This window comes from Mustela nivalis (assembly GCF_964662115.1).
Source record: "Mustela nivalis genome assembly, chromosome: 6".
Classification (NCBI taxonomy): Eukaryota; Metazoa; Chordata; class Mammalia; order Carnivora; family Mustelidae; genus Mustela; species Mustela nivalis.
Genome location: NC_139025.1, coordinates 127,710,168 through 127,729,840, shown reverse-complemented (window position 1 = coordinate 127,729,840; position 19,673 = coordinate 127,710,168). Strand labels below are relative to the sequence as shown.

General features: G+C 45.5%; 1 protein-coding gene across 1 annotated transcript in view; it reads right to left on the bottom strand.

Moving 5' to 3' along the window:
- CHSY1 (chondroitin sulfate synthase 1) overlaps positions 1–16,324 on the bottom strand; it is a 70,838-nt gene extending 54,514 nt beyond the window's left edge. The window contains exons 1-2 of the mRNA XM_082736662.1: positions 15,446–16,324; positions 268–763 (exon numbers count right to left, since the gene is read on the bottom strand). Coding sequence (XP_082592788.1) covers positions 268–763; positions 15,446–15,768 — 819 coding nt within the window. The 5' untranslated portion in view covers positions 15,769–16,324. The remainder of the gene's footprint in view (positions 1–267; positions 764–15,445) is intronic.
- Between the last annotated feature and the right edge of the window lie 3,349 nt (positions 16,325–19,673).

The window sequence follows — 19,673 nt, the reverse complement described above, 5'->3', positions numbered from 1 at the left end:
TACAGTAAACCATATCATTTCTTTGGGTTCCAAATGCCATTATTTATTCACTAAGGTATCAGGCCAAAGAATAGAAAGTATGTTCTAAAAATGAAGGATAAAAGATACAAAGAAGGAATTCAAATTTTAAAAACTTGGGTAAAAATGTATAATACCCTCATACCAACTCTGAGCCTTAAAGAAGATATCATCACTCATTTCCTAGGATTGGTTCAGAACTAATGATGAAATTAACAGATTTTTTTTTTTTTTTTTTTCTGTTCTTACCTCATAAGACCAGACACACTGCACCCCCGCAAACCTCCGGACACATCTTCCCACCTCCACGTCCTCATGAGTAGTGTACATTTCCCGGAGACACTTTCCAATGTGCGGTACCATTCTCCGGAGAACCTCCCGGCTCATGATCACACCGGGCCCCCCCATGCAGAAGTTCTCACCGGGTTCCAGGGCAAGTTTCCCCATTTCTTCCGTGGTGCCCAGTCCTGTCTGCCCGAGAAAGAGGGGCTCACTGCTATTCAAACTCCTCAGAAAATTCTCCAGACGGTCTCCTTTGATATACACGTCATCATCTGCTCTCATAAACCATTCATACTTGTCCAAGTAGTGGTCATGCATGTACTTGAGCATCATGAAAGACTTCTTCTGGGGTGGGTAGGAGTCGTCCACGCCCCGTAGTGGCACTATCGGGATTGGTATCGATGTGTCTGAACCCTCACTAGAGAAGAATTCGACTTTCCCAGGAATTGTCTTGGACCATGTTCTGGAATTAAAATAAGTATCAGTGAGAGAACAGTTTATTTCAAGCTTCTCATTTCCAGAAATTCACATATCTACTCATGCTGAATGACTGTGTGTTCAAAAGGAATGATAAAAAACTACTTGATCTGTTTGCCTCCCCTTGAAAGAAACCCAGGCTAGAGGGTATTGCAAAGCCCAAATTCATTTTCAAAAGAATTCCAACAAAAAAAAATGATGAAGTGTTCAAATAGTTCCAGGATAAATAAGTTTTAGCTGTGTCTGAAAACCAAATTGGCAGGGCACTGAGGTCTAGATCTCCCTGTAAATTTTCTGATACTTACCAAGCCCTTACCCACAAACTTCTCCACTCTGTAAGATAATCAAAAATCAAATTCCTTTTTTTCCTCTCTTCCCCTATGATCCTCTGGTTTTATTTCTTAAATTCCACATATGATAAAATCATATGATAACCGTCTTTCTCTAATTGATTTTTTTTCGCTTAGATAGTAAAATAAGAAGAAATCAGAGAGGAAGACAAACCACAAGAGATTCTTAACTATAGAAAACAGACTGAGAATTGCTGCAGGGGAGGTGGGGTAACTGGGTGATGGGCATTAAGGAGGGCACTTGATGCAATGAGCACTGGGTGTTATATACAACTGATGAATCCTTACACTCTACCTCTAAAATTAATAATACACTACATGTTAACTAAATTGAATTTAAGTAAAATTAAATTAAAAAAAAATCAAATTCTTCATTCAACAAAGCTTCTTTGAATGCACATCAAGTGCCAAGTCTGTGCAAAGCCAGGGTGATGCACAGTGAGCAAGCATAACATCGATGGCCAACTCACAGAGCTGTCATCAGGAGAGACAGACATTTATCAAGGCAGTCACACACCAATGGGCTTACTGGTATGAATTAAAACCAGCACCCTGAAAGAAAGGTGCACAGCCATGAAGAGCATACAGAAAGAACACAAAGTAGACATACAGTGCACAGATCGCTTCCCCAAGACCCAAGTGAACATCGAGGATGAGAAACAGGCCCAGGAAGTGGCACGTGGGGACAGGGCAGGTTGCCGCGAGGGGAGCAGGCCCCCTAGAGCTGGGGCCCCTCAACAGTACCAGCTACCGAAAGAATGGGGCAGACCAGACGCGGATGAAAGCTGGGCTTCCCGCAGTCCTCAGGGGTGGAGGAGCCAGCTGAGGCCACCAGCAGAGAACTGCTACAGCCACCCAGACATGGTGTCATCAGGGCTAACTGTTCCACCCACTGCAGAAGGAAAAAGTCAGGACTCCTACTGCTGAACAACTGATTTAAGGCCACCATGTTACATCTGTCCCTGTGCCTTCTTTATACTAGAAGCAGTCCAGCTACAAAATACACTTACATAGACCACTTCTAGGAAAAACATCACAGTATGTGAATGAAGCAGTCAATATAGCCCTAATAAGATAAAAAAAAAAAAAAAGGACCCCTCCCAGGTGACTGTCTCCCCAATATGTTTTTATTTTACTTATCTGTTACACTTATATGTATTGTGGTGGTGAAAAGTGAACTTGACGGGTCAATGAAAATTACACATATCTTAAATGGAAAGTCTTAGGGAGAGAAATAGTCGAAAAAGGTACACACCAAACCTCTGGTGAAGGGGTACAGAAGTAGGGAAATGAGAAGGATGGGGGAAGGGATAAAGAAAACTTTCTTTATTCTGTATCTCTCTAAATGGAGGAAACTTTTTATAAGCATAATATTACTTTTTTTGGAAAAAAATGTTAACTGTGATAAAATACACGTAACTTGAAATTTACCATCTTAACCATTTTTTAAGAGTAATGTTCAGTGGAGCATTAAACACATCCCCAACATACTTCAGCATCACCACCCTCTGCCTCCAGAACTTTTTCAGCTACAAAACTAAATTTCTAAAGCACAGTATTATTTTTGTAATTTTATAAACAATCTACAATGATGCACTTAAAAAGAAGTTACTGGTTTTTAAATTCAATTCCTAACCCAAATTGTAAGGAATACAAAATGACTTCAAACGAACTTTCTGTCAAACATGCTTCTCAAAAAATCTGAGGACTACACATACATCGTTTTTCATTAAAACTAGGATTCGACTATAAGATACACCACTGTTTTTTGTACCAGTAACAAAGAAAAAAGGTGACATTCTTAATCACATGATGCAACTGTAAAATGCATCCTGATTTCAGCAATGTTAAAATGTAGGGACAGGGAAATGTACATCTCAGAATGATGTTTAAGGGAAAAACATTACTGCTACTGTTAAGACTGCTACTGTCTTAACAGTAGCAGTAATGTTTTTCCCTTTATGCCTATGGATTTAAAATGGACCTATAGAGTCTTAGGCCTTTTACAAAATTCTTTAACAAAGAATTCGGCATATATGGACTCTAGATGCTGTCACAGGGACTGTACTGCATTTCCACAAATTTTCACATAAGCTCCTAAAAAAAGGGATGAAAAGTGAACGTGGCCGGAGCAAGGCAATTAATTAAAAAAGAAACCCACCCTTTCCATAAAGAGACAAGTCTCTTTCAAAAATGAGAATGAACTACAACCAACACAGAATGTACAATACCCTGAAGACCCCCTTCCGACGTGGTATCTAGAGGGCAGACGGCTTCCCAACCCCAGGAACTTGGTGACAATGAAGATGTACTAAGAGGACCCCCAACCGGTCAAGGAGCCCTGATTCCTTCTTTCAGTAGAAATGATTTTTGTTTGGCAGTCACAACAATTCTTTGAAAAAGTAATTAATTTCGATAGTTGGCACATAAAAGAAGTCAATACATCCTGCTCACTTGCATGAAAAAAGTGACTTAAAGTGTCACTTTCCATAAGACACACACTACTATCTACTACGATCCCTACACGCTGAAAAAGAGCCTGACTTACTCAAGCCACAACCAGAAAACAATTAAGAAGTAAAATTCACAGGCATGATGGAGTTAAAATACACTACCATTCACAGTACTTCTGAAATTTAAATTATAAACACTCTGCATTATCTCATAATCTATTATACATGAATAGTGAATAAAATCAACCTAACTTTAGCTTCCACCCCATTGCTTCTGAACTACAATGTGATTAATAAAACAGACCAAGTTCGAAATGTTAAGTGCAAAAGGAGCCAACCCCAGAAGCCATTAAGATACTAAAGCACCACGACATTACCGGAGACATGGGGAGGGTAAGACAATGTCTGCCTCCAAAGGAACCACCTCCTCAAGAGACAACACACAGGTTCAGAGTGTGAGTTCTAGAATCAGGCTCCTGGGGTGAGAGTCCTGGCTCCACTTTGGGATAAGGCACAGTGTGCCTCCCCTTCCTTGTCTGTAAGCTGGGGATAATAACACTACCTGCCTCATAGGGTTGCTGTGAGGGCCAGTGGATTCTTCGACCTAAAGTGCTCACGTCTGCCCAGCACGCAGAAAGCATTATGTAAGTGCGACTTATTAGGGAAGCCAGGAGTGTGCAAATAAAGTAAGACAGTGAAGGAGAAAATGAAGGGCACAGGGGAGTGTGGGCTGAACATGCTGCAATCAGTTACAGGACGACAACCAGTGTGCAGACATTATGGAAAACGCCACCCCTCACACTTCGGGCTAAAAACCTGACACTCGAGCGATCTAGGAGAATTCCGCTTTACTGTCAATCTTAGACAGCGTTAGGGTAGAAGCCTACTGAGACTTTAACTTTTAAAAGTGTTTTCACTTCTGAAACGCCAGAATCCTTCCTATTAGCCCGAGCATCAGAGTGCCTTTGCGTCTGGGCTCCTACCTGCTGCAGCACACAGGACACGGACAGCAAGCGCCAGCCTCTCTCGAGAACCACCCTCGCTGAGGCGATTAACGCCTATACCATGACTTGAAATCATGTAATTTGTCCAAGAAGAGAAACCAATTAATTTTAAAAACAGACAATCTAACCTCAAACCATCCTTAAAAGCCTCTCTGCAGTTTTATGGTAACTCCACCCAATTATTATCTTTTCCTTTTTAGGTAACCCAGGGAAAAACCTCAGGCTGCCCTTTTCTGTTCTAAATGACTGGTGGTTGGAGAGAAATCTCTCAAAAAGTTTCTGTAAATCCTCCAACCTTAAGAAAGTATGATCTTTTCATTGAGGATATCTTTGGCTTCAAGAGCTCAGGAAAGATCGAGTGTTCTGGAACAGGAATCATGATTCACCATCCTGGGGGACCTGGGGGAGGGGCGGGGTGCCTTAGTGATGGAAAAGAAGTAAAGGAGACACTGCTGAGGAAGCAAGCTGGCCCTCCTTCCGAGACAGAAACAGGTCAAGCTCCTTATTTTCATAAGCAAATGTCAACTTTGCCATCGACGAGTTTGTTACCAGGAGCAAAGAATGCTCCCTTAATTGAAACCACAGAACATTTGCAGAGGTCCTTGCCAGCAAGCTCAATTTTCAATGCACGGATAACCAACTCTTGCTAAAGCACAGATACAACAACTGAAACTGGAGAGAGCCAAGTAAGCTATCATCTTTTCCTCCGGGCCTCTAAACACTATCCCTACACCGAGTTAAATCACAGTTAAGTGCTGCAGCTGGACAATATTAGCTTCGCTAAGGAATGCCTTTGCTGACTCAGGACTTCATAGTCTTCCTTTCTGTTATCATTTTAAGAAAAACTACATAAAATACATTTGTGTACAAAACTGCATCCACAGCGTGACTCCCATCCTAAGTTCACATTCATAATACATGGGTAAATTTAACAAGCAGGCAAGGGTACATCCCTGTGATGTGTACTATTAAGGGAACAAAAGTACACATACAAAAATAAAATATTTTACAATTTTACCCCAGAGTGTTTACTGTGGTTATTTTTGGATGGAGGATCAGAAGACATTTAATTTTCTTCATATTTTCTACATTTTCTAAATTTTCTGCAACAAATAAGTATAGTCAGAGCTGGGGGGAAAGTTTTTTGTTTTTTGTTTAAATCTGGAAAAAAACTTTAAGCTAGAAAGCATCCACAGAAATGAAAAGATTTGACATCAGAAAATGCTACTTTTGTAATAAACATTTTTTTATTCTACACAATGGACAAAAACTAAAAGAAAAATGGAGTGAGATTGAGTACTTTCACATTTTTAAAATTTTAATAGCTACAGTAATTTTTACAAGTAAAAAGGGGAGATCTTCTGTGATTTCTCCAAAAAAACAACTAAATACATTACCAGACAGTTATAGTGGTAAGTTTGAAAGGACTCCTATTGATCAAATCATCTCAGAATTTGGAGTCATGGAAGGGAGAACATCATTTTTTCTCCTTATAGAACTGATAGATAATGGGAATTAAAGGCAACTGCCATCACATGGTCTCTCTGTCTGATAATGGTGGGTCCCAACCAGCAGGCAACCAAGAGATGTTGCAGGACTCTGTCCCACTGCTCAGGGTTAAGTAAGAGGGATATTCCAGACACTAAGACCTGACAGAAACTTGTCCCGCAGGGTCCAGGGGAGGGAAAGGAAGTCACAGGTAGTGAGTGTCCTTATAGGAAGCACAAGTTTGATGGAGCAGCAGTCTGAGCTCACCACCCCAAAAAAGTACATGGAGGGCAATTCTTTGCTGCCAGTCAGAGCAGCCATGCACTTGAACTTGATCAGACCTTGGGAAAACTCAGAGGTCTTCCAAGGCTACCAAGTGGTAACTCAAGGCCTCTCCTGGAGCTGAAGGAATGCCCTCGGGCCGGATGCTGTAAGCATTACTCAGTCCACTATCTCTGTCCTGTGCGGGTATGAGGATGGAGTGTACTGAGCTGGTTTCTCTTCCTCTTATGTGGTTTCCGGATACATGGCTTCCTCTTTTAAAGTCTCTAACTGCCTTACTGCGTAAACTTATGACGTGAGCAATCTCAATTCTTTTGGAAGTAGGTGGGGAAAGAGAACAGAAATCATAAAACAGTGGGAAAAAAAATTTTTTTAAGACAAATCAAATTATACTCTTTACCACTAATCCTAAAAAGTGGGCCTAAGGTGAAAAGAAGCATTAAGACTTTTTTCCTCCTGCCGGGTGGATTACAGCTTCCCACCTCAACAATGGCCTGGGCACTAGCCCAGGAGGCAGTTCCAAGATATTAAAGGCTACCAGCAACCTGTCCTTTGAGCCCAGGTTCACAGCAAACAATGGAAATACTCTTCAGCACAGACCACAAAAACGCCCTCTTTGAAACCTAAGAATTAAAATTCAGAGTGTTAATAATAGAAGGCGAATTCTGGTCTCATGATACATTTCCAAAGCTTCAAATGTTGGAGAGCGACCTTAGATGGTTTGTTTTGCCACCGTACATTTAAAAGTGTAAATATGCAACTAATTCTTAATCACACATGAACAAAATTCATTTCAAATTTAAATCTAAGCAAACAAAGCCACACAAAAAACAGCAGCAACAAAAAGTGTTCTTCGACACAAACAATAAAACCACCCTGAACCCACTTTGGCCGACCGCTTTTGCAAGTCAGTCTCCTGTACCAAGGCACTTCCTGGTATCAACCCGCTGAACAGCAGCCCACAGCCACCCTTCAACCAAGCAGTCACCTGGTGCAGGGCACTGCGCTGCGGGCATGAGAAACTCAGCCTGTGACAATTCTATGCAGTGTGCGGTACCATTACCCACATTTCACAGATGAGGAAACTGGGGCGCAAGGCTAGGTAAATAACTTCCTGTGATCATGGAGCTAATAAATGTTGAGGCCAGAACTCAAATGGGGTCTGATTCCAAAGCCTCTGCTGCCGCCTTCATCCCGCACACTTTTTTCCAGGTTATCACCCACGTTTTCTTTGCAGTCCCTCCTCCATTGAGGAGGCTGAGAAAACAGTCATCCCAGAAAAGGAGGGCAACCTTACACCCACTTCAGCCACTTCCACTGCGTCTGCCTGGCAGAAACCTGTCCACTGAGGACACCTCTTCAGAGTCTGAGCTGGATTAGTTGAAAGTCAGTCAGAAGACTCTACTCTGAAGGTAGCTTCTGAAAGCCTCATTCCGTTTGGGTCCCTTCACTACTGTAAATCCTGCCAGATCACTTTCCAGCAGTAGGCTGGAAACAGAAGAAAATCCCAACACAAAAGCAGCCCTCACACCTAGGCTCAACTTACAAAGCAATTGTTTTAATGCCACGGACAAATATATTTTCAACAATCCTCAGGTGCTGGGTTTGCAAACCCAGGGTCGACACCAAATCAGCAGAATACACCTTTAAAAAAAACCCACAAAACTTTTTATTTATTTATTTGGATGGGGGAGGAGAGGGGGAACCATTTCGCAGGGGAGGGCAAAGGGAGAGGAAGAAGCAGGCTCCACATAGGCGAGGCTCGATCCCAGGACCCCAGGATCATGACCTGAGCCAAAGGCAGACACTTAACTGACTGAGCCACCCAGAAGCCCCATACCTTCTTCTTTTTAATCATCCGCAAACCAAGGTACTTGGTTACAGAACAAATATCACAGCTACAGAGGTTTTAGAAATGACACCTAGTTAAGATGAGTAGATGGGAGAGCTTCATTACTTTTAAATCGTAACTAAATTTCTTGTTCCCCCAATTCCATCCACATGCAGGACAGATGGAGACACTGAATATTTACATTCGTGTGTGGAAGCCAGGGCCCTCACATTAAAAATTCTGTCACCTGATTCTCCCAAGCACTACCTGGAATTGTGAAGTTACAGAACTAAGGTAAATACAGTTACAGTATCCGAATACTTTATCAGGACAGGATTAACTGCTACTTACTGAAACCAGAATGATCTCAGACCCAAGCCCAGAGCACCACCTGTGCCCAGCACCGTTGCAGGAACCTACAATTCAACACACTCAAAACTGCACTTCCATTCCCTTCCAAGAGCTGTCCTCTCCTCCTCCTTTTTTTTTTTTTTTTTATGCTCTAGTTCTGTAGCTTTACTACAAAGTAAGTGTTCACTGCAGAAAAACTCAAAAGGGCCAAGAAGAATATGAAAAATCACTGAACATCACTCTGTATACATTCTGTCACATTTTCTTTTCTATACTACACATACAGATTATTTTCTTTGATTTTAAACAAGAGTGGCTTCATACCCAGAATATAATTTTATACCCTAGTCTTGCTTAATTTAAATATATTGTGAATCGCTCTTCATTTCAGGACACATATTTCAGCCACATCGTTTTTGTGGCTAGAGAAGCGGGTCACAATATGGATAAATCAGCAAAATCAATTATGGTCCACAGTTCCTAATGCAGGACACCGAAGACATTGAAATTTCCGGGCGCCTGGGTGGCTTAGTCATTAAGTGTCTGCCTTCGGCTCAGGTCATCATCCAGGGTCCTGGGATGGAGCCCCGCATCAGGCTCCCTGCTCAGCAGGAAGCCTGCTTCTCCCTCTCCCACTCCCTTGCTTGTGTTCCCTCTTTCCCTGTGTCTTTCTCAGATATATAAATAAAATCTTTAGAAAAAAAAAAAAAAAAGAAAAGAAAAAAACAAATTTCCACTCCATGCATAGATCTTTGAGTACATCTTTAAATCCCTTTGAAAAATTCTAGAGGAAATGCTAAATTTCAGATCCCAGCCACAAAATGTACAATCCCCTTGTTCCTTCACTACTTCCTGCTCTTCCACATTTCCAGGAATCTGTTGTCTCTGCCTTGAAAACTCCTTCAAGACAAAGTGAGGGAAAGGGGGCAGGAGTGTGTGGGCAAGGCCCTTCCTGATCCCCTTCATAATCAGTGCAGGCCTCTTTGTGCTGTGTCCCCACAGCAGTTAAGGTTCAGGCACCCTGTAGGCCCTCCTCATCAGTATTACCATTTCTTTCCCTCCCTAGAAGACACACCCTGCCAGGATAGAACTATTAATCTGTTTTCAATACAGAGCAGCTTAATGAAGGGAAAAGGGAAGTGAAACTAGCCATGTGATGAAAACACAACCGTGTATAAACTTCTGCTGACAACCACAGCTATCCTTGCAATATTCTAACTATTTGAGGGCACCAAGATCTGGAACCATGACATAAAAAGCTAAACTCACGTTCAGGGCTTGCAGAGTCCTCCAGTCACCTTAGACAGGTAATTCACAATGTGAAAGGGGTTGTGCTCAAAAGTTCATTTACAGGTCAGTTATCTGGATTATAGAAGGCAGTGAGTTTTTGCCGAACTGAATTCTAGCTGAGAAAGTATTACTCTAAACTGTTTCAAGATAAGCATGGTTTACTGAGTTCAAGAGTAAGAAAAGGGACTCAGGTTTGCTCCTTAAGGTTCGTAAAAGAACAGTGTACCTTCACTGAAAGCATTCGGAAGAGGCCATTAACTACTACAACATCTTGCAACAAGATTCCTATAGCTACAGCTAGTGTTTCTCAAACTTTCTTCCCACAGTTCCCTACAGACTGATGCTAATCTTTAATGGTGCCCTTTATCACTCCCAGGGCAAAGAAGGGAAACCATCCACCGCTTTCCTCTGAGAAAGTGGAGAAAGAACAAAACGGTTCCCCATCTTCAGCCCAGGGGAGCTAAAAACCAAGACAAATATAAGGTGTTGGATTAGCTTAGAGTTCTGGGCAAAAGAAAGGACTAAAAAGCAAAGTATGCATGTTTTCTCTTTTTTATCAAACCATTAATTAAAAAGAAAATCCAAATGATATCAAAACTCTCCCGGCAAGAACAGGTAAGTGTAGCCAAGAAATGTTTGAAACAGAAGAGGAACAAAGAGGAACTTGTCTACCGGATATTAAAAAATTATTCGACTTCCAATAATTTCAAAGGGTGGTACTGGCATAAGAACAGACGGAAAGATCACTGGAACAGAATAAGAAGTCCAAAACATACCCAGGAATTTTGAGTATGATGAAGATGGCATTTCATACTGGTAGGGAAAAGGGAGCTTATTAAACAGATGCTGCTAAGACAATGTACTGTTTAGGGGGGAAATGAGATTGAGATGATTTCTACCCTTTCTAGAATCAGGGGGAAAAAAATATTGCTTTTTAAATCTCTACAGGAGGACACCTGGGTGGCTCAGATGGTTGAGTGCCTGCCTTCACCTCAGGTCATGTTCTCCAGGTTCTGGAATGGAGCCCCACATCGGGCTCCCAGGTTGGCGGGGAGCCTGCTTCTCCCTCTTCTCCCTCTCCCTCTGCTTTTCCCCATGCTTGTGATCTCTCTGCCTCTCCCTCTCAAATTATTAAAAAAATCTTTAAAAAAAAAAAATCTCTTCAGGGCATTAATTTTTTGAGCTTGGGACAGGGAAGGGTGGGGGGAACCCCAAAATCAGAAAAGTAAAAACTGAACTACATGAATTTCTATCAAACTAAGAACAAAGGAAAAAATACAGAAATAATATGAACTGTAGCTAGTAACAAAAGACACAAGGAACACAGGGGATCTGATGATCTGTTACTACCTGGCACAATACATCCCTCTGGAGGAATCAGGTACCATTCCGAAGTGAAATGACCGAGAATACAAATACTCTGTAGATGAGTCCAAACAACTTTCCTGATGCGTTTGCAGAACCCCAGCAACCCAGAGGCCTCCGGCAAGCTTCAGAGCTCCAGCACCATAGCCACCTCAGATGTAAATCTTTTCTCAATCTCTTCATAAATTCACTGCATTTACAAAGCTAAGGATACATCCACCTGCATGTCTAAAGGCCTTCTTCAAACTTTTCCTGTGCAAAACCAGACCTGTTGACTCACGTCCTTACCCAGCTCAGTAAGTAATACAACCACTCACACTTGTCTTTCAAGGCAAGACCCTGGAAGGCACTATTGATGCCTCACCACTCAACCCACGTTCAGTCAGCACATCTGAGCTCTGCTCCAGCAGATCCCCTGGAATTCTCCACATCTTTCCATGGCCACAGCCACCACAGCCGCCCCCTGCCACCCCCACCTCCAGCCAGACCACCTCCTAAAATCTCCCTGCTTCTCTACAATCCGATCTCCACACAATGGGCAGAATTAACTTTTAGAACATAACGCCATCACCTCCCTTTCCTGTCTAAACCCTCCGAAGGCTTTCTAATTCACCTAGGAAAAATTCCAGGAGACCAGACATTATCAGGCCTCATCTGCTTTCTTTTATTTCCCTTCTTTTATTCCCTTCCAAGGTGGTTGTTGTCTGTAACCTATCAGCTCTTCCCTCTGCTCCCCTGCTCCTCAGTGATACTCACACAACAAGTTCCTCACCACCAGACTGCAGCCCAAATCCTAAGTTCTCTAGACACCACCCCACTCTTTCCTTACCGTTTTATTTTCTCCATAGTGCCCATCATTAACTCTTTCAGCATCTTGGTTCCCACTAATACAGAAGCGCCATGAGAACAAGCATCTTCACCATTGTGTCCTCGACAGAGTCCCGACACAGAGGACCCATGTATGTATTTGTTGAATAAAGGGATGAATCTTAAGTGTAACTGAGTACTTTTAGGAACCAGGATCACTCCTATGAACTTAACAGCTATGGTGTCTGCTCAGGGCCTATGGAAGAAACTAGCCCTGGTCAGACTCTGATCAGCTACACTTTGAGGTTTGTTGTGCCTGGTTTTTAAAAGCTGTTTCTTGGGGCACCTGGGTGGCTCAGTAGGTAAGCCTTTGCCTTTGGCTCAGGTCATGACCCCAGGGTCCTGGGATCAAGTCCCGAAGGAGATTCCCTGCTCAGCGGGCTCCCTTCTCAGCAGGAAGCCTGCTTCTCTCTCTCTCTCCCTGCTGCTTGTGTTCCATCTCTGGCTGTCTCTCTCTGTCAAATAAATAAATAAATTATATATATATATATATATATATATATATATATATATATATATATATATATATATGAGCTGTTTCTTGCATGCTATCAGCCGTTGCTGCACTGCTAACATTCCTTGGTGGCCCTTCTCCCCACTTCAAGCATTTGGCAGGTCGAGAAAGTACACGTCTGCAATGATGGGGCTGTTCCATCATTAAAATGCACTAACTTTAGTGCAGACAGGCATAGCTCATTGAATTTCCCAAAGGCTTTAGATTTCCCTTCTGGACCTCGAACAATTACTAGTAGCCAGACCTAAATTCTGATATTTTCAGTACCTTAGCATAAGATTACTAAAAATGCCAGCATCTCCTTACATCCATAAAGCCAAACTAATTTTCTTTGAAAAGAAAAAAAAATTAGACTAAAAAACATTCAAATTTTTCTAAAGGTATAGAATGAATTTGCCTCTTAGGAGAGAAGTTAGAACTGAGCACACCCAGTGCCAAACTACAGTTCTACCTGTTAAGATTCAAACAGACTTTTATGCCAAACGGCGTGCAACTTCCGTTTTAAGAGCTGAGTATGGAGTTTCGGCCTGGGTTGCAAAGCACAGCAGAGCCATAATCATAAGTTACACACTGTAACTTCCATCCCAATTCAGGCCTTCCCCCAAAGTTCCTTAAGACTAAAACTGTATTGGGCCATCTCCTGCAAATGGCCTAAACAGAGGCTTGAGGCAGAGGATCTTAATGGGAAAGCTAAGTCCACCCCCAAGCTTCAAGTAATGGGACTTTTTGAGATCAAAAGATGAAAGAGCTGCAGGAAAGCTGACAGATGCCTGGGTAGGATAAACTGTTTCCTCATAAGGGTTTTCCCTTTATCAGAAAGGCAGAGTTGTCACAAAGGAGGAAGAACTGGGGCCAGATGGCAAATTGTGTTTCTACTTTCCATTAAGTGTCCAAAAGAAAATAAACAATGAGATAAAAATCCTGCATCCAAAAAAGATGAGGTAGGAGACTTGGAAAAGGAGACCAAAAGTCAGAGTGTCAAGCGTGGGCTTAGGGAAAAGATCATCTCCAAGTGTAGAAGAGTAGGTCCAGTTTGTGTTACATTTTCTGAGTACTGCTGGTGTACCAGGACCCCTACTGGTTTGTCTATACTGACTCTGAATCCATGAAAATATATCTGTTTGGTGGGCAATATAATATTTGTCCAAACTACTTTGATAATCATCTCCAGAGTTGCAAGTTCGCAGGGCTTGTCACCCAATGGCAGTCATGTGGGCTTACATTTCAAAACCATTCTCTGAACAATTTATACAGCCCATCCCTGATTTCAGATGTAGCCATTTGTCTTGGCAAAAAGAACCATCTGCATAAAATTCCAGGTAATTCATGGAAGATCTGGGAGTAAATCTTCACCTGGGGACTCCTAAATCACTAACACAGTCTAATTCTATACTAAGTGACTACATTCTAAGGTTTTTCAGGCACTCAGTATCCTTCCCGGCAGAACCTAGGCTCTGGACTTAAATATGATCCTCACAGAAAGATGCAGGAATGGGGAGTCAATGCACTGAGAGTGCTGACATTCTCCATTGCTCTTTGTCTTCTTTTTCAATCTTGTACTTCTTCCCTTAGAGGAATAAAGATCCATATATGTTTTTCCCCTCATATCTAATGCCTGCACATTTAGACCAGGATTAAATTTAAAAGCCAAAGTTGCAAAGGATTGGTTATAAATTAAGAACCAATAGCAACCAGGGCACCTGGTTGGCTCAGTGGGTTAAAGCTTCTGCCTTCGGCTCAGGTCATGATCTCAGAGTCCTGGGATTGAGCCCTGCATCGGGGCTCTCTGCTCAGCAGGAAGCCTGCTTCCTCCTCTCTCTCTCTCTGCCTGCCTCTCTGCCTACTTGTGTTCTCTGTCTGTCAAATAAATAAATAAAATCTTTAAAAAAAAAGGAAAAAAAGAACCAAGAGCAACCAGCTTGGCCTTGCTCAGCGCTGAGGGCTCTAAAGTTCCTTCTCAGAGGACCTCCCTGCGTTGGTTTGTTCTGTGGCTGAATGAATCCCAAATCTTCTCCACATGGAGAGCATTTCTGTAGTTCACACATACAAGGTTCCATTAAATCCCTTTACTGGATCCACACCCTTCTCCTACCTCAAATTCACTCCAGCACAAATCTGCCATTCCAAAATCATCGCCCTTCTAAAGGTTACTTTGGTTAATCCCTCTGTTAATCCTGAACATGATTCCAGTCACTTTTATGACTCATATGGCCAACAAGGACCCAGATACTGGATAACACACACACATCCCCAAACGGAGATAGTTAAGCCCGAATCTACCATGGGCCAAGAACTACTTTTCCCAAGGTTCTCTTTCCATTAACTCAACAGACTGGTGGGATCGAGTGTGTAGCTGGCAGCCCCTTGATATCTACAAGTATGCTATGTTAGAGCTCTAACTACATTAACTTACCTCCCCTCTCGCTCTGCAAGAGCAAAGGTACCTATTTCAGAGAATCAAACGATAACCATCACTGCCACTACTATCACAGATACTGCGTCTTAAGAGTTTTCCAACAACCTTTCGAGGGAGGTATGTTCAGTCAGACCTACTTCACAAAGAAGGCGGCTTGGACGGAGAAAGCTGAAGTGCCTTACACAAAGTCAGGCTGAGGACCACACCCACGGGAGCCAACCTGGTCCACCTGACCCCAAAGCCCATACTCGTGGGCGTCGCATTCACCATCCCGCCTCTGACCTCTGTTTCCAATGTCGGACAACCATAGCCCAAGGGGCACCCCGATCCCACACGCACCCCGGGAGCTTGCGGTCTGGAAAGCAGGAAGAGGCTCAAGCCAAGAGAGTACCGGCAGGGCCGCCCACCGGGATGCTGAATACAGGAGTCGGAGTCCAGACAGCAGGGACTCACTCACCTGTAGGCGGCCACCGCGCGGGTCTGCAGGTATTTCTGGGCGGTCATGACTCCCACGAAGAGAAAGTTACTGTCGCGCGGGCCGCCATCCGAGGCCGGGCCGTGAGGCCAGAGCTGCGCCCCGCGCGCCCCGCGCGCCCCGCCGGCCTGGGAAGCCGCCGCCGCCGCCTGCCCTGGCCGGCAGCCCTCGGGGCTGGCTCGGCGCCGCGGGCCCGCTCGCTTCAGCTCAGAGGCGCGGGGCAGGACGAGCCGCGAGGCCAGCACGAAGCCCAGCACGAGCCCGAGCAGCACGCTGAGCCAGGCGCGCCGGCCGCGCGCGGCCATGCCCGTGCCGCTCTGCCCGCCGGGCCGCCGCTGCCGCCGCCGCCGCAGGCTCCGCGCGCCCTCAGCCCGCCGCCCCCGCCCGCGGAGGCCAGCCCGCCCTAGCGCCGCGAAGCCCGGCCCGGGCAGCGCCGCGGCCGCCGCGGGCCCGCCGCGCCCATCGTGGCCCCCGAGCCGTCCGTAGGCCCCACGCCGCCGCTTTGTTCCGCACGCCCACCCCCACCGCCTCGGCCTGCGCCTTTAAGAGGGGACCATGCCCAGCGCGCGCCGGTGGCGGCTCGAGCGCGACGCGGCGGCGGCTCTTCCCGCTCGCGCGCGAGGGCGCGGGGCCAGCGCGACGGCGACGGCTGTGGCAGCGGAGTCCGCACCCCCGTCCCGCCCCGCCCGCGTCTCTCGGCTGGCTCGGCTCCGCTAGCGCTGCGCCCGCCCCCGTCCTCTTCGTGGCCGGCGCCGCCGCCGCAGCTGCACATCCTCCGGCTTAGCTCGCCATTGCAACAGGAGCCCCTCACGTCACGCACGGCGCGTTATGAAGGGGCCCCAGCGGCGGCGGAGCCTGGCCCCTCTCGGGATCCGTCCGCGCCGCCGGATTGGCGCAAAAGTGAATGGGGGGCGGTTCACGTGGCCAAAGTTTGACAAAAAAAAAAAAAAAAAGCCTCCCGGCGCGCGCGGCCCCCGCCCCGCTCTGCCCCGCCCGCACGGTCTGCGGCTCGGCCGCCGGGGCGGAGGGGGCGTGGGGCCGGGCTGGGCGCGGGCGGGGGCCCGGACCGCGGCGCCCTGCAGCCCGTTATCCGCCCGGCGACCACGCCCCCGCCGGTCCGCGCTCGGGCTCCGGGCGGCGGCGCCCAGCACTGGCCCCAGGGTGTCCCCTCCCGGGGACCGTGCCCGCCAGGCGGCCCCATCCTGAGAGATGCACTGCCAGCGCGAAGCTGAAGAGGGATCTTTGAAGAAGGGGCTTCTTGGTCTCCGAACTCGGCACGAAGCGCTCGTGCCCTCTCTGAAACTGTCCTCAGATAAACCCCGCTCCCCACGCCCTGCCCTTCAGCCAGGCGGACCTGACCGTCTACCTTGTCCGCGTCTTCCCGATTCACACTGTACCTTTGTTCCCGCCGTTCTGTGGGCAGGAGCGAGCGCATATAGAATAAACAGTTCAGGAGCCGTTTGAGACGTGCATGCTTGGAGAGTGAACCGTGAATTCACTTACCTGTTCCCTGCCCCTAGTTTCTAAGTTAAAAAAAAAAAAAAGGCCATATTTAATGTCCAAGCTCCTAACAGTGCTAGCATTTAATGGATGTTGGAGAAATGGTAGGTGATGTTAATCCTGTGGATGGTAAACACTACTTTTATTTACATTCTTTGTGGGCAGATAGTCGGTTAGCACCCCAAACCTACCTGAATCTTTGTCAATATTTTTACACAGTTCATCCATAAAAATGCCGTGGATTTCTAAGACAGGTTTTGAATAACGGATTCTCTAGGATGGAGTTTAAATTTTATACATTTCCTCTTTAGGGGGGACAAAAAAAAACTCAGCTAAAGCTACAAAAGCTGAGAAAGTGTCCATACAACAAATGTTTGTATAGAGCAAATATTAGTCTTGTTACCTAGTCGCCAATACTTTGGGGTTTTCTAATGAAACTCCTGGAGAGCAAAGTGTTTTCCTGGGCCTGAGAGGTCCCCTTCATTTCCCCCAAATGAATCCAGGAATTAGGGACAGAAAGTAAGCATGCTTGGGGGTAATCCTTTGGATCTTTCCTTGTTGTTAATATGACCAAATGTTTGAAATAATACACAGCTGAACGTGGTAAATTGTGGGAGATACAGACACAATCTCTGCAACTGAATGGCGGTCACTGTTGTTTTATTCCTTGGATATTACCACATTCTTTGGCACTTATTATTTATTTCAAAAATAGTTCATTACCCACCTTCCCCACAGACTCCCTCCCTAAGAGGTGATCCACATCTAAAAATAAAATACTCATTATACAGTGAACACAGGACTCCAGCAGTAGTCTCGGGAAAAATACAGAACATATAACCATGAATTATAGGCTCGAAAAACCATCCAAAGGGGTTTCCAGTAAGACCATAAGCCACAAATGCCAAGTAGTCACCAGATGCCCCAAATTCAGCAACAGCCCCATAATTCACAATGATTTCCATAAAGCAGGAATCTGGCAAGACACAGATGTTCAATCTGGTGACATACTGAATGAGTTCAATATTTTCTAACCTGCTTTAAACGTCTCTGTATGTCCTCTTCTAGACTGAAATCTGATGGAAAGTACATAAACATGTGATGAAACTTAACGTTGTAAGGATGTGGAATGTTTTGTCCTCCTCAATTCCTTGGTTCCTACTTGTCCCTGTGCCCCCTAGATCAATAACGTCACCTGCCTCATCTGGGGTCTCAATGGAAGTGTCTCCTTCATGATTTAGAAGACTCCCTGTTCTCCATAAAGCCTGGCCCTTGAAGGTAGAGCAGCCTGGACCAGGAAAATAGGACACAGGTGAATTCCTCCAAGGAAAAGCAGAGGAATGCCAGTCCAGGGGATGGTGGGAGGGAGGAGCCAAGGACCTATAAGTCAGCCAGGGACCCCAGGAGCCTCCATACTGGGTCAGGGGCCACTTCCCTCCATACTGGGTCAGGGCACACCTCCATACTGGGGACAGAGAGGGGAAACAGCAGCTGAATTGCTGAGGCAATTTTCCTGGGGAAGCTTCTAAAGGTGTCCTACCCATCAAGGGCCCCCTTTGAGGCCTGAATCAGGAGGCAGAGCTATCCTGGGTGGGGATTTCATAGCCGGAGGCCAATGCCTGGAACCAAGGACTTCCGTGACAGCCAAAGACCCAAAGGGCCAAAGAGGTTTGGTAAGTCCAGTATGGAAGCCTGCCTGTTAGATACCAGCCCTGTCAGTCCCTGCACCATCATTACCGGCAAGGATCTAGGGAGATGGGGTTTCATAGGCATTTTGCCTCAGTAAACTGAGGGAGGAATGATTTCTCAATTTCACAGTACCAGGAGCCCTCTTAATTTAAGGGACTCATTGACCATTTTTCTCATTTAAAAAGGGGGTAGTGGGGCACCTGGGTGGCTAAGATACTTAAGCGTCTGCCTTTGGCTCAGGCCATGATCCCCAGGCCCTGGAATCGAGCCTCATGTCTGGCTCCCAGCTCAGCGGGGAGACTGCTTCTCCCTCTGCCTCTCCCCCTACTTGTGCTCTCTCTCTCTCTCCCCCTCTGTGTGTGTGTCTGTATATCTTCCGAATGAATAGATAAAACCTTTAAAAAACAAAAAAAGAGGTAGTGGTGGGGCACGCGGGTAGCTAAGACAGTTTAACATCGACCTTCCGCTCAGGTCACCATCTCAGGTTCCTGAGACCAAGCCTTGGGAAGGGGGTTCCCTGCTAAGTGGGGAGTCTGCTTCTCCCTCCGCTCCTCCCCCTACTGGTGCTCACGCTCACTCTCTCTCGCTCTCTCTCAAATAAATAAATGAAATATTTAAAAAGAAAAAAGGGGGGGGCAGTGTTAACCACAATCAGAAAAACTTGTAAGGGAAACCCCAAACTAGAGAGTTATTAAAGGATGACGTCTCCCCACTGCATACACCCCACCTGAGATGGGGGCCGGGGCTGGGTCAAGTACAGAGTGGGCGTTCCGGTCTTCCTTCTGTGTGAGGAAGTCCCATCGGGACTCGCTGTGTCCCCACTCAGGGTCTCAGTGTTCTGGTGTCCCAACGGGTCTTTCCACGGATCTCGTTTTAAAAGTTCCTTCTCAGTGATTCTCAACTGACATTTAGAAATTTGCTCAAAAAACGCCACATGATTTAACTTCCTGTCGGCTTTCATGCAGTGTGATTCTCTATGACATGTAATTAAAATTCATCTCCACCTACGTTCCTGAACACT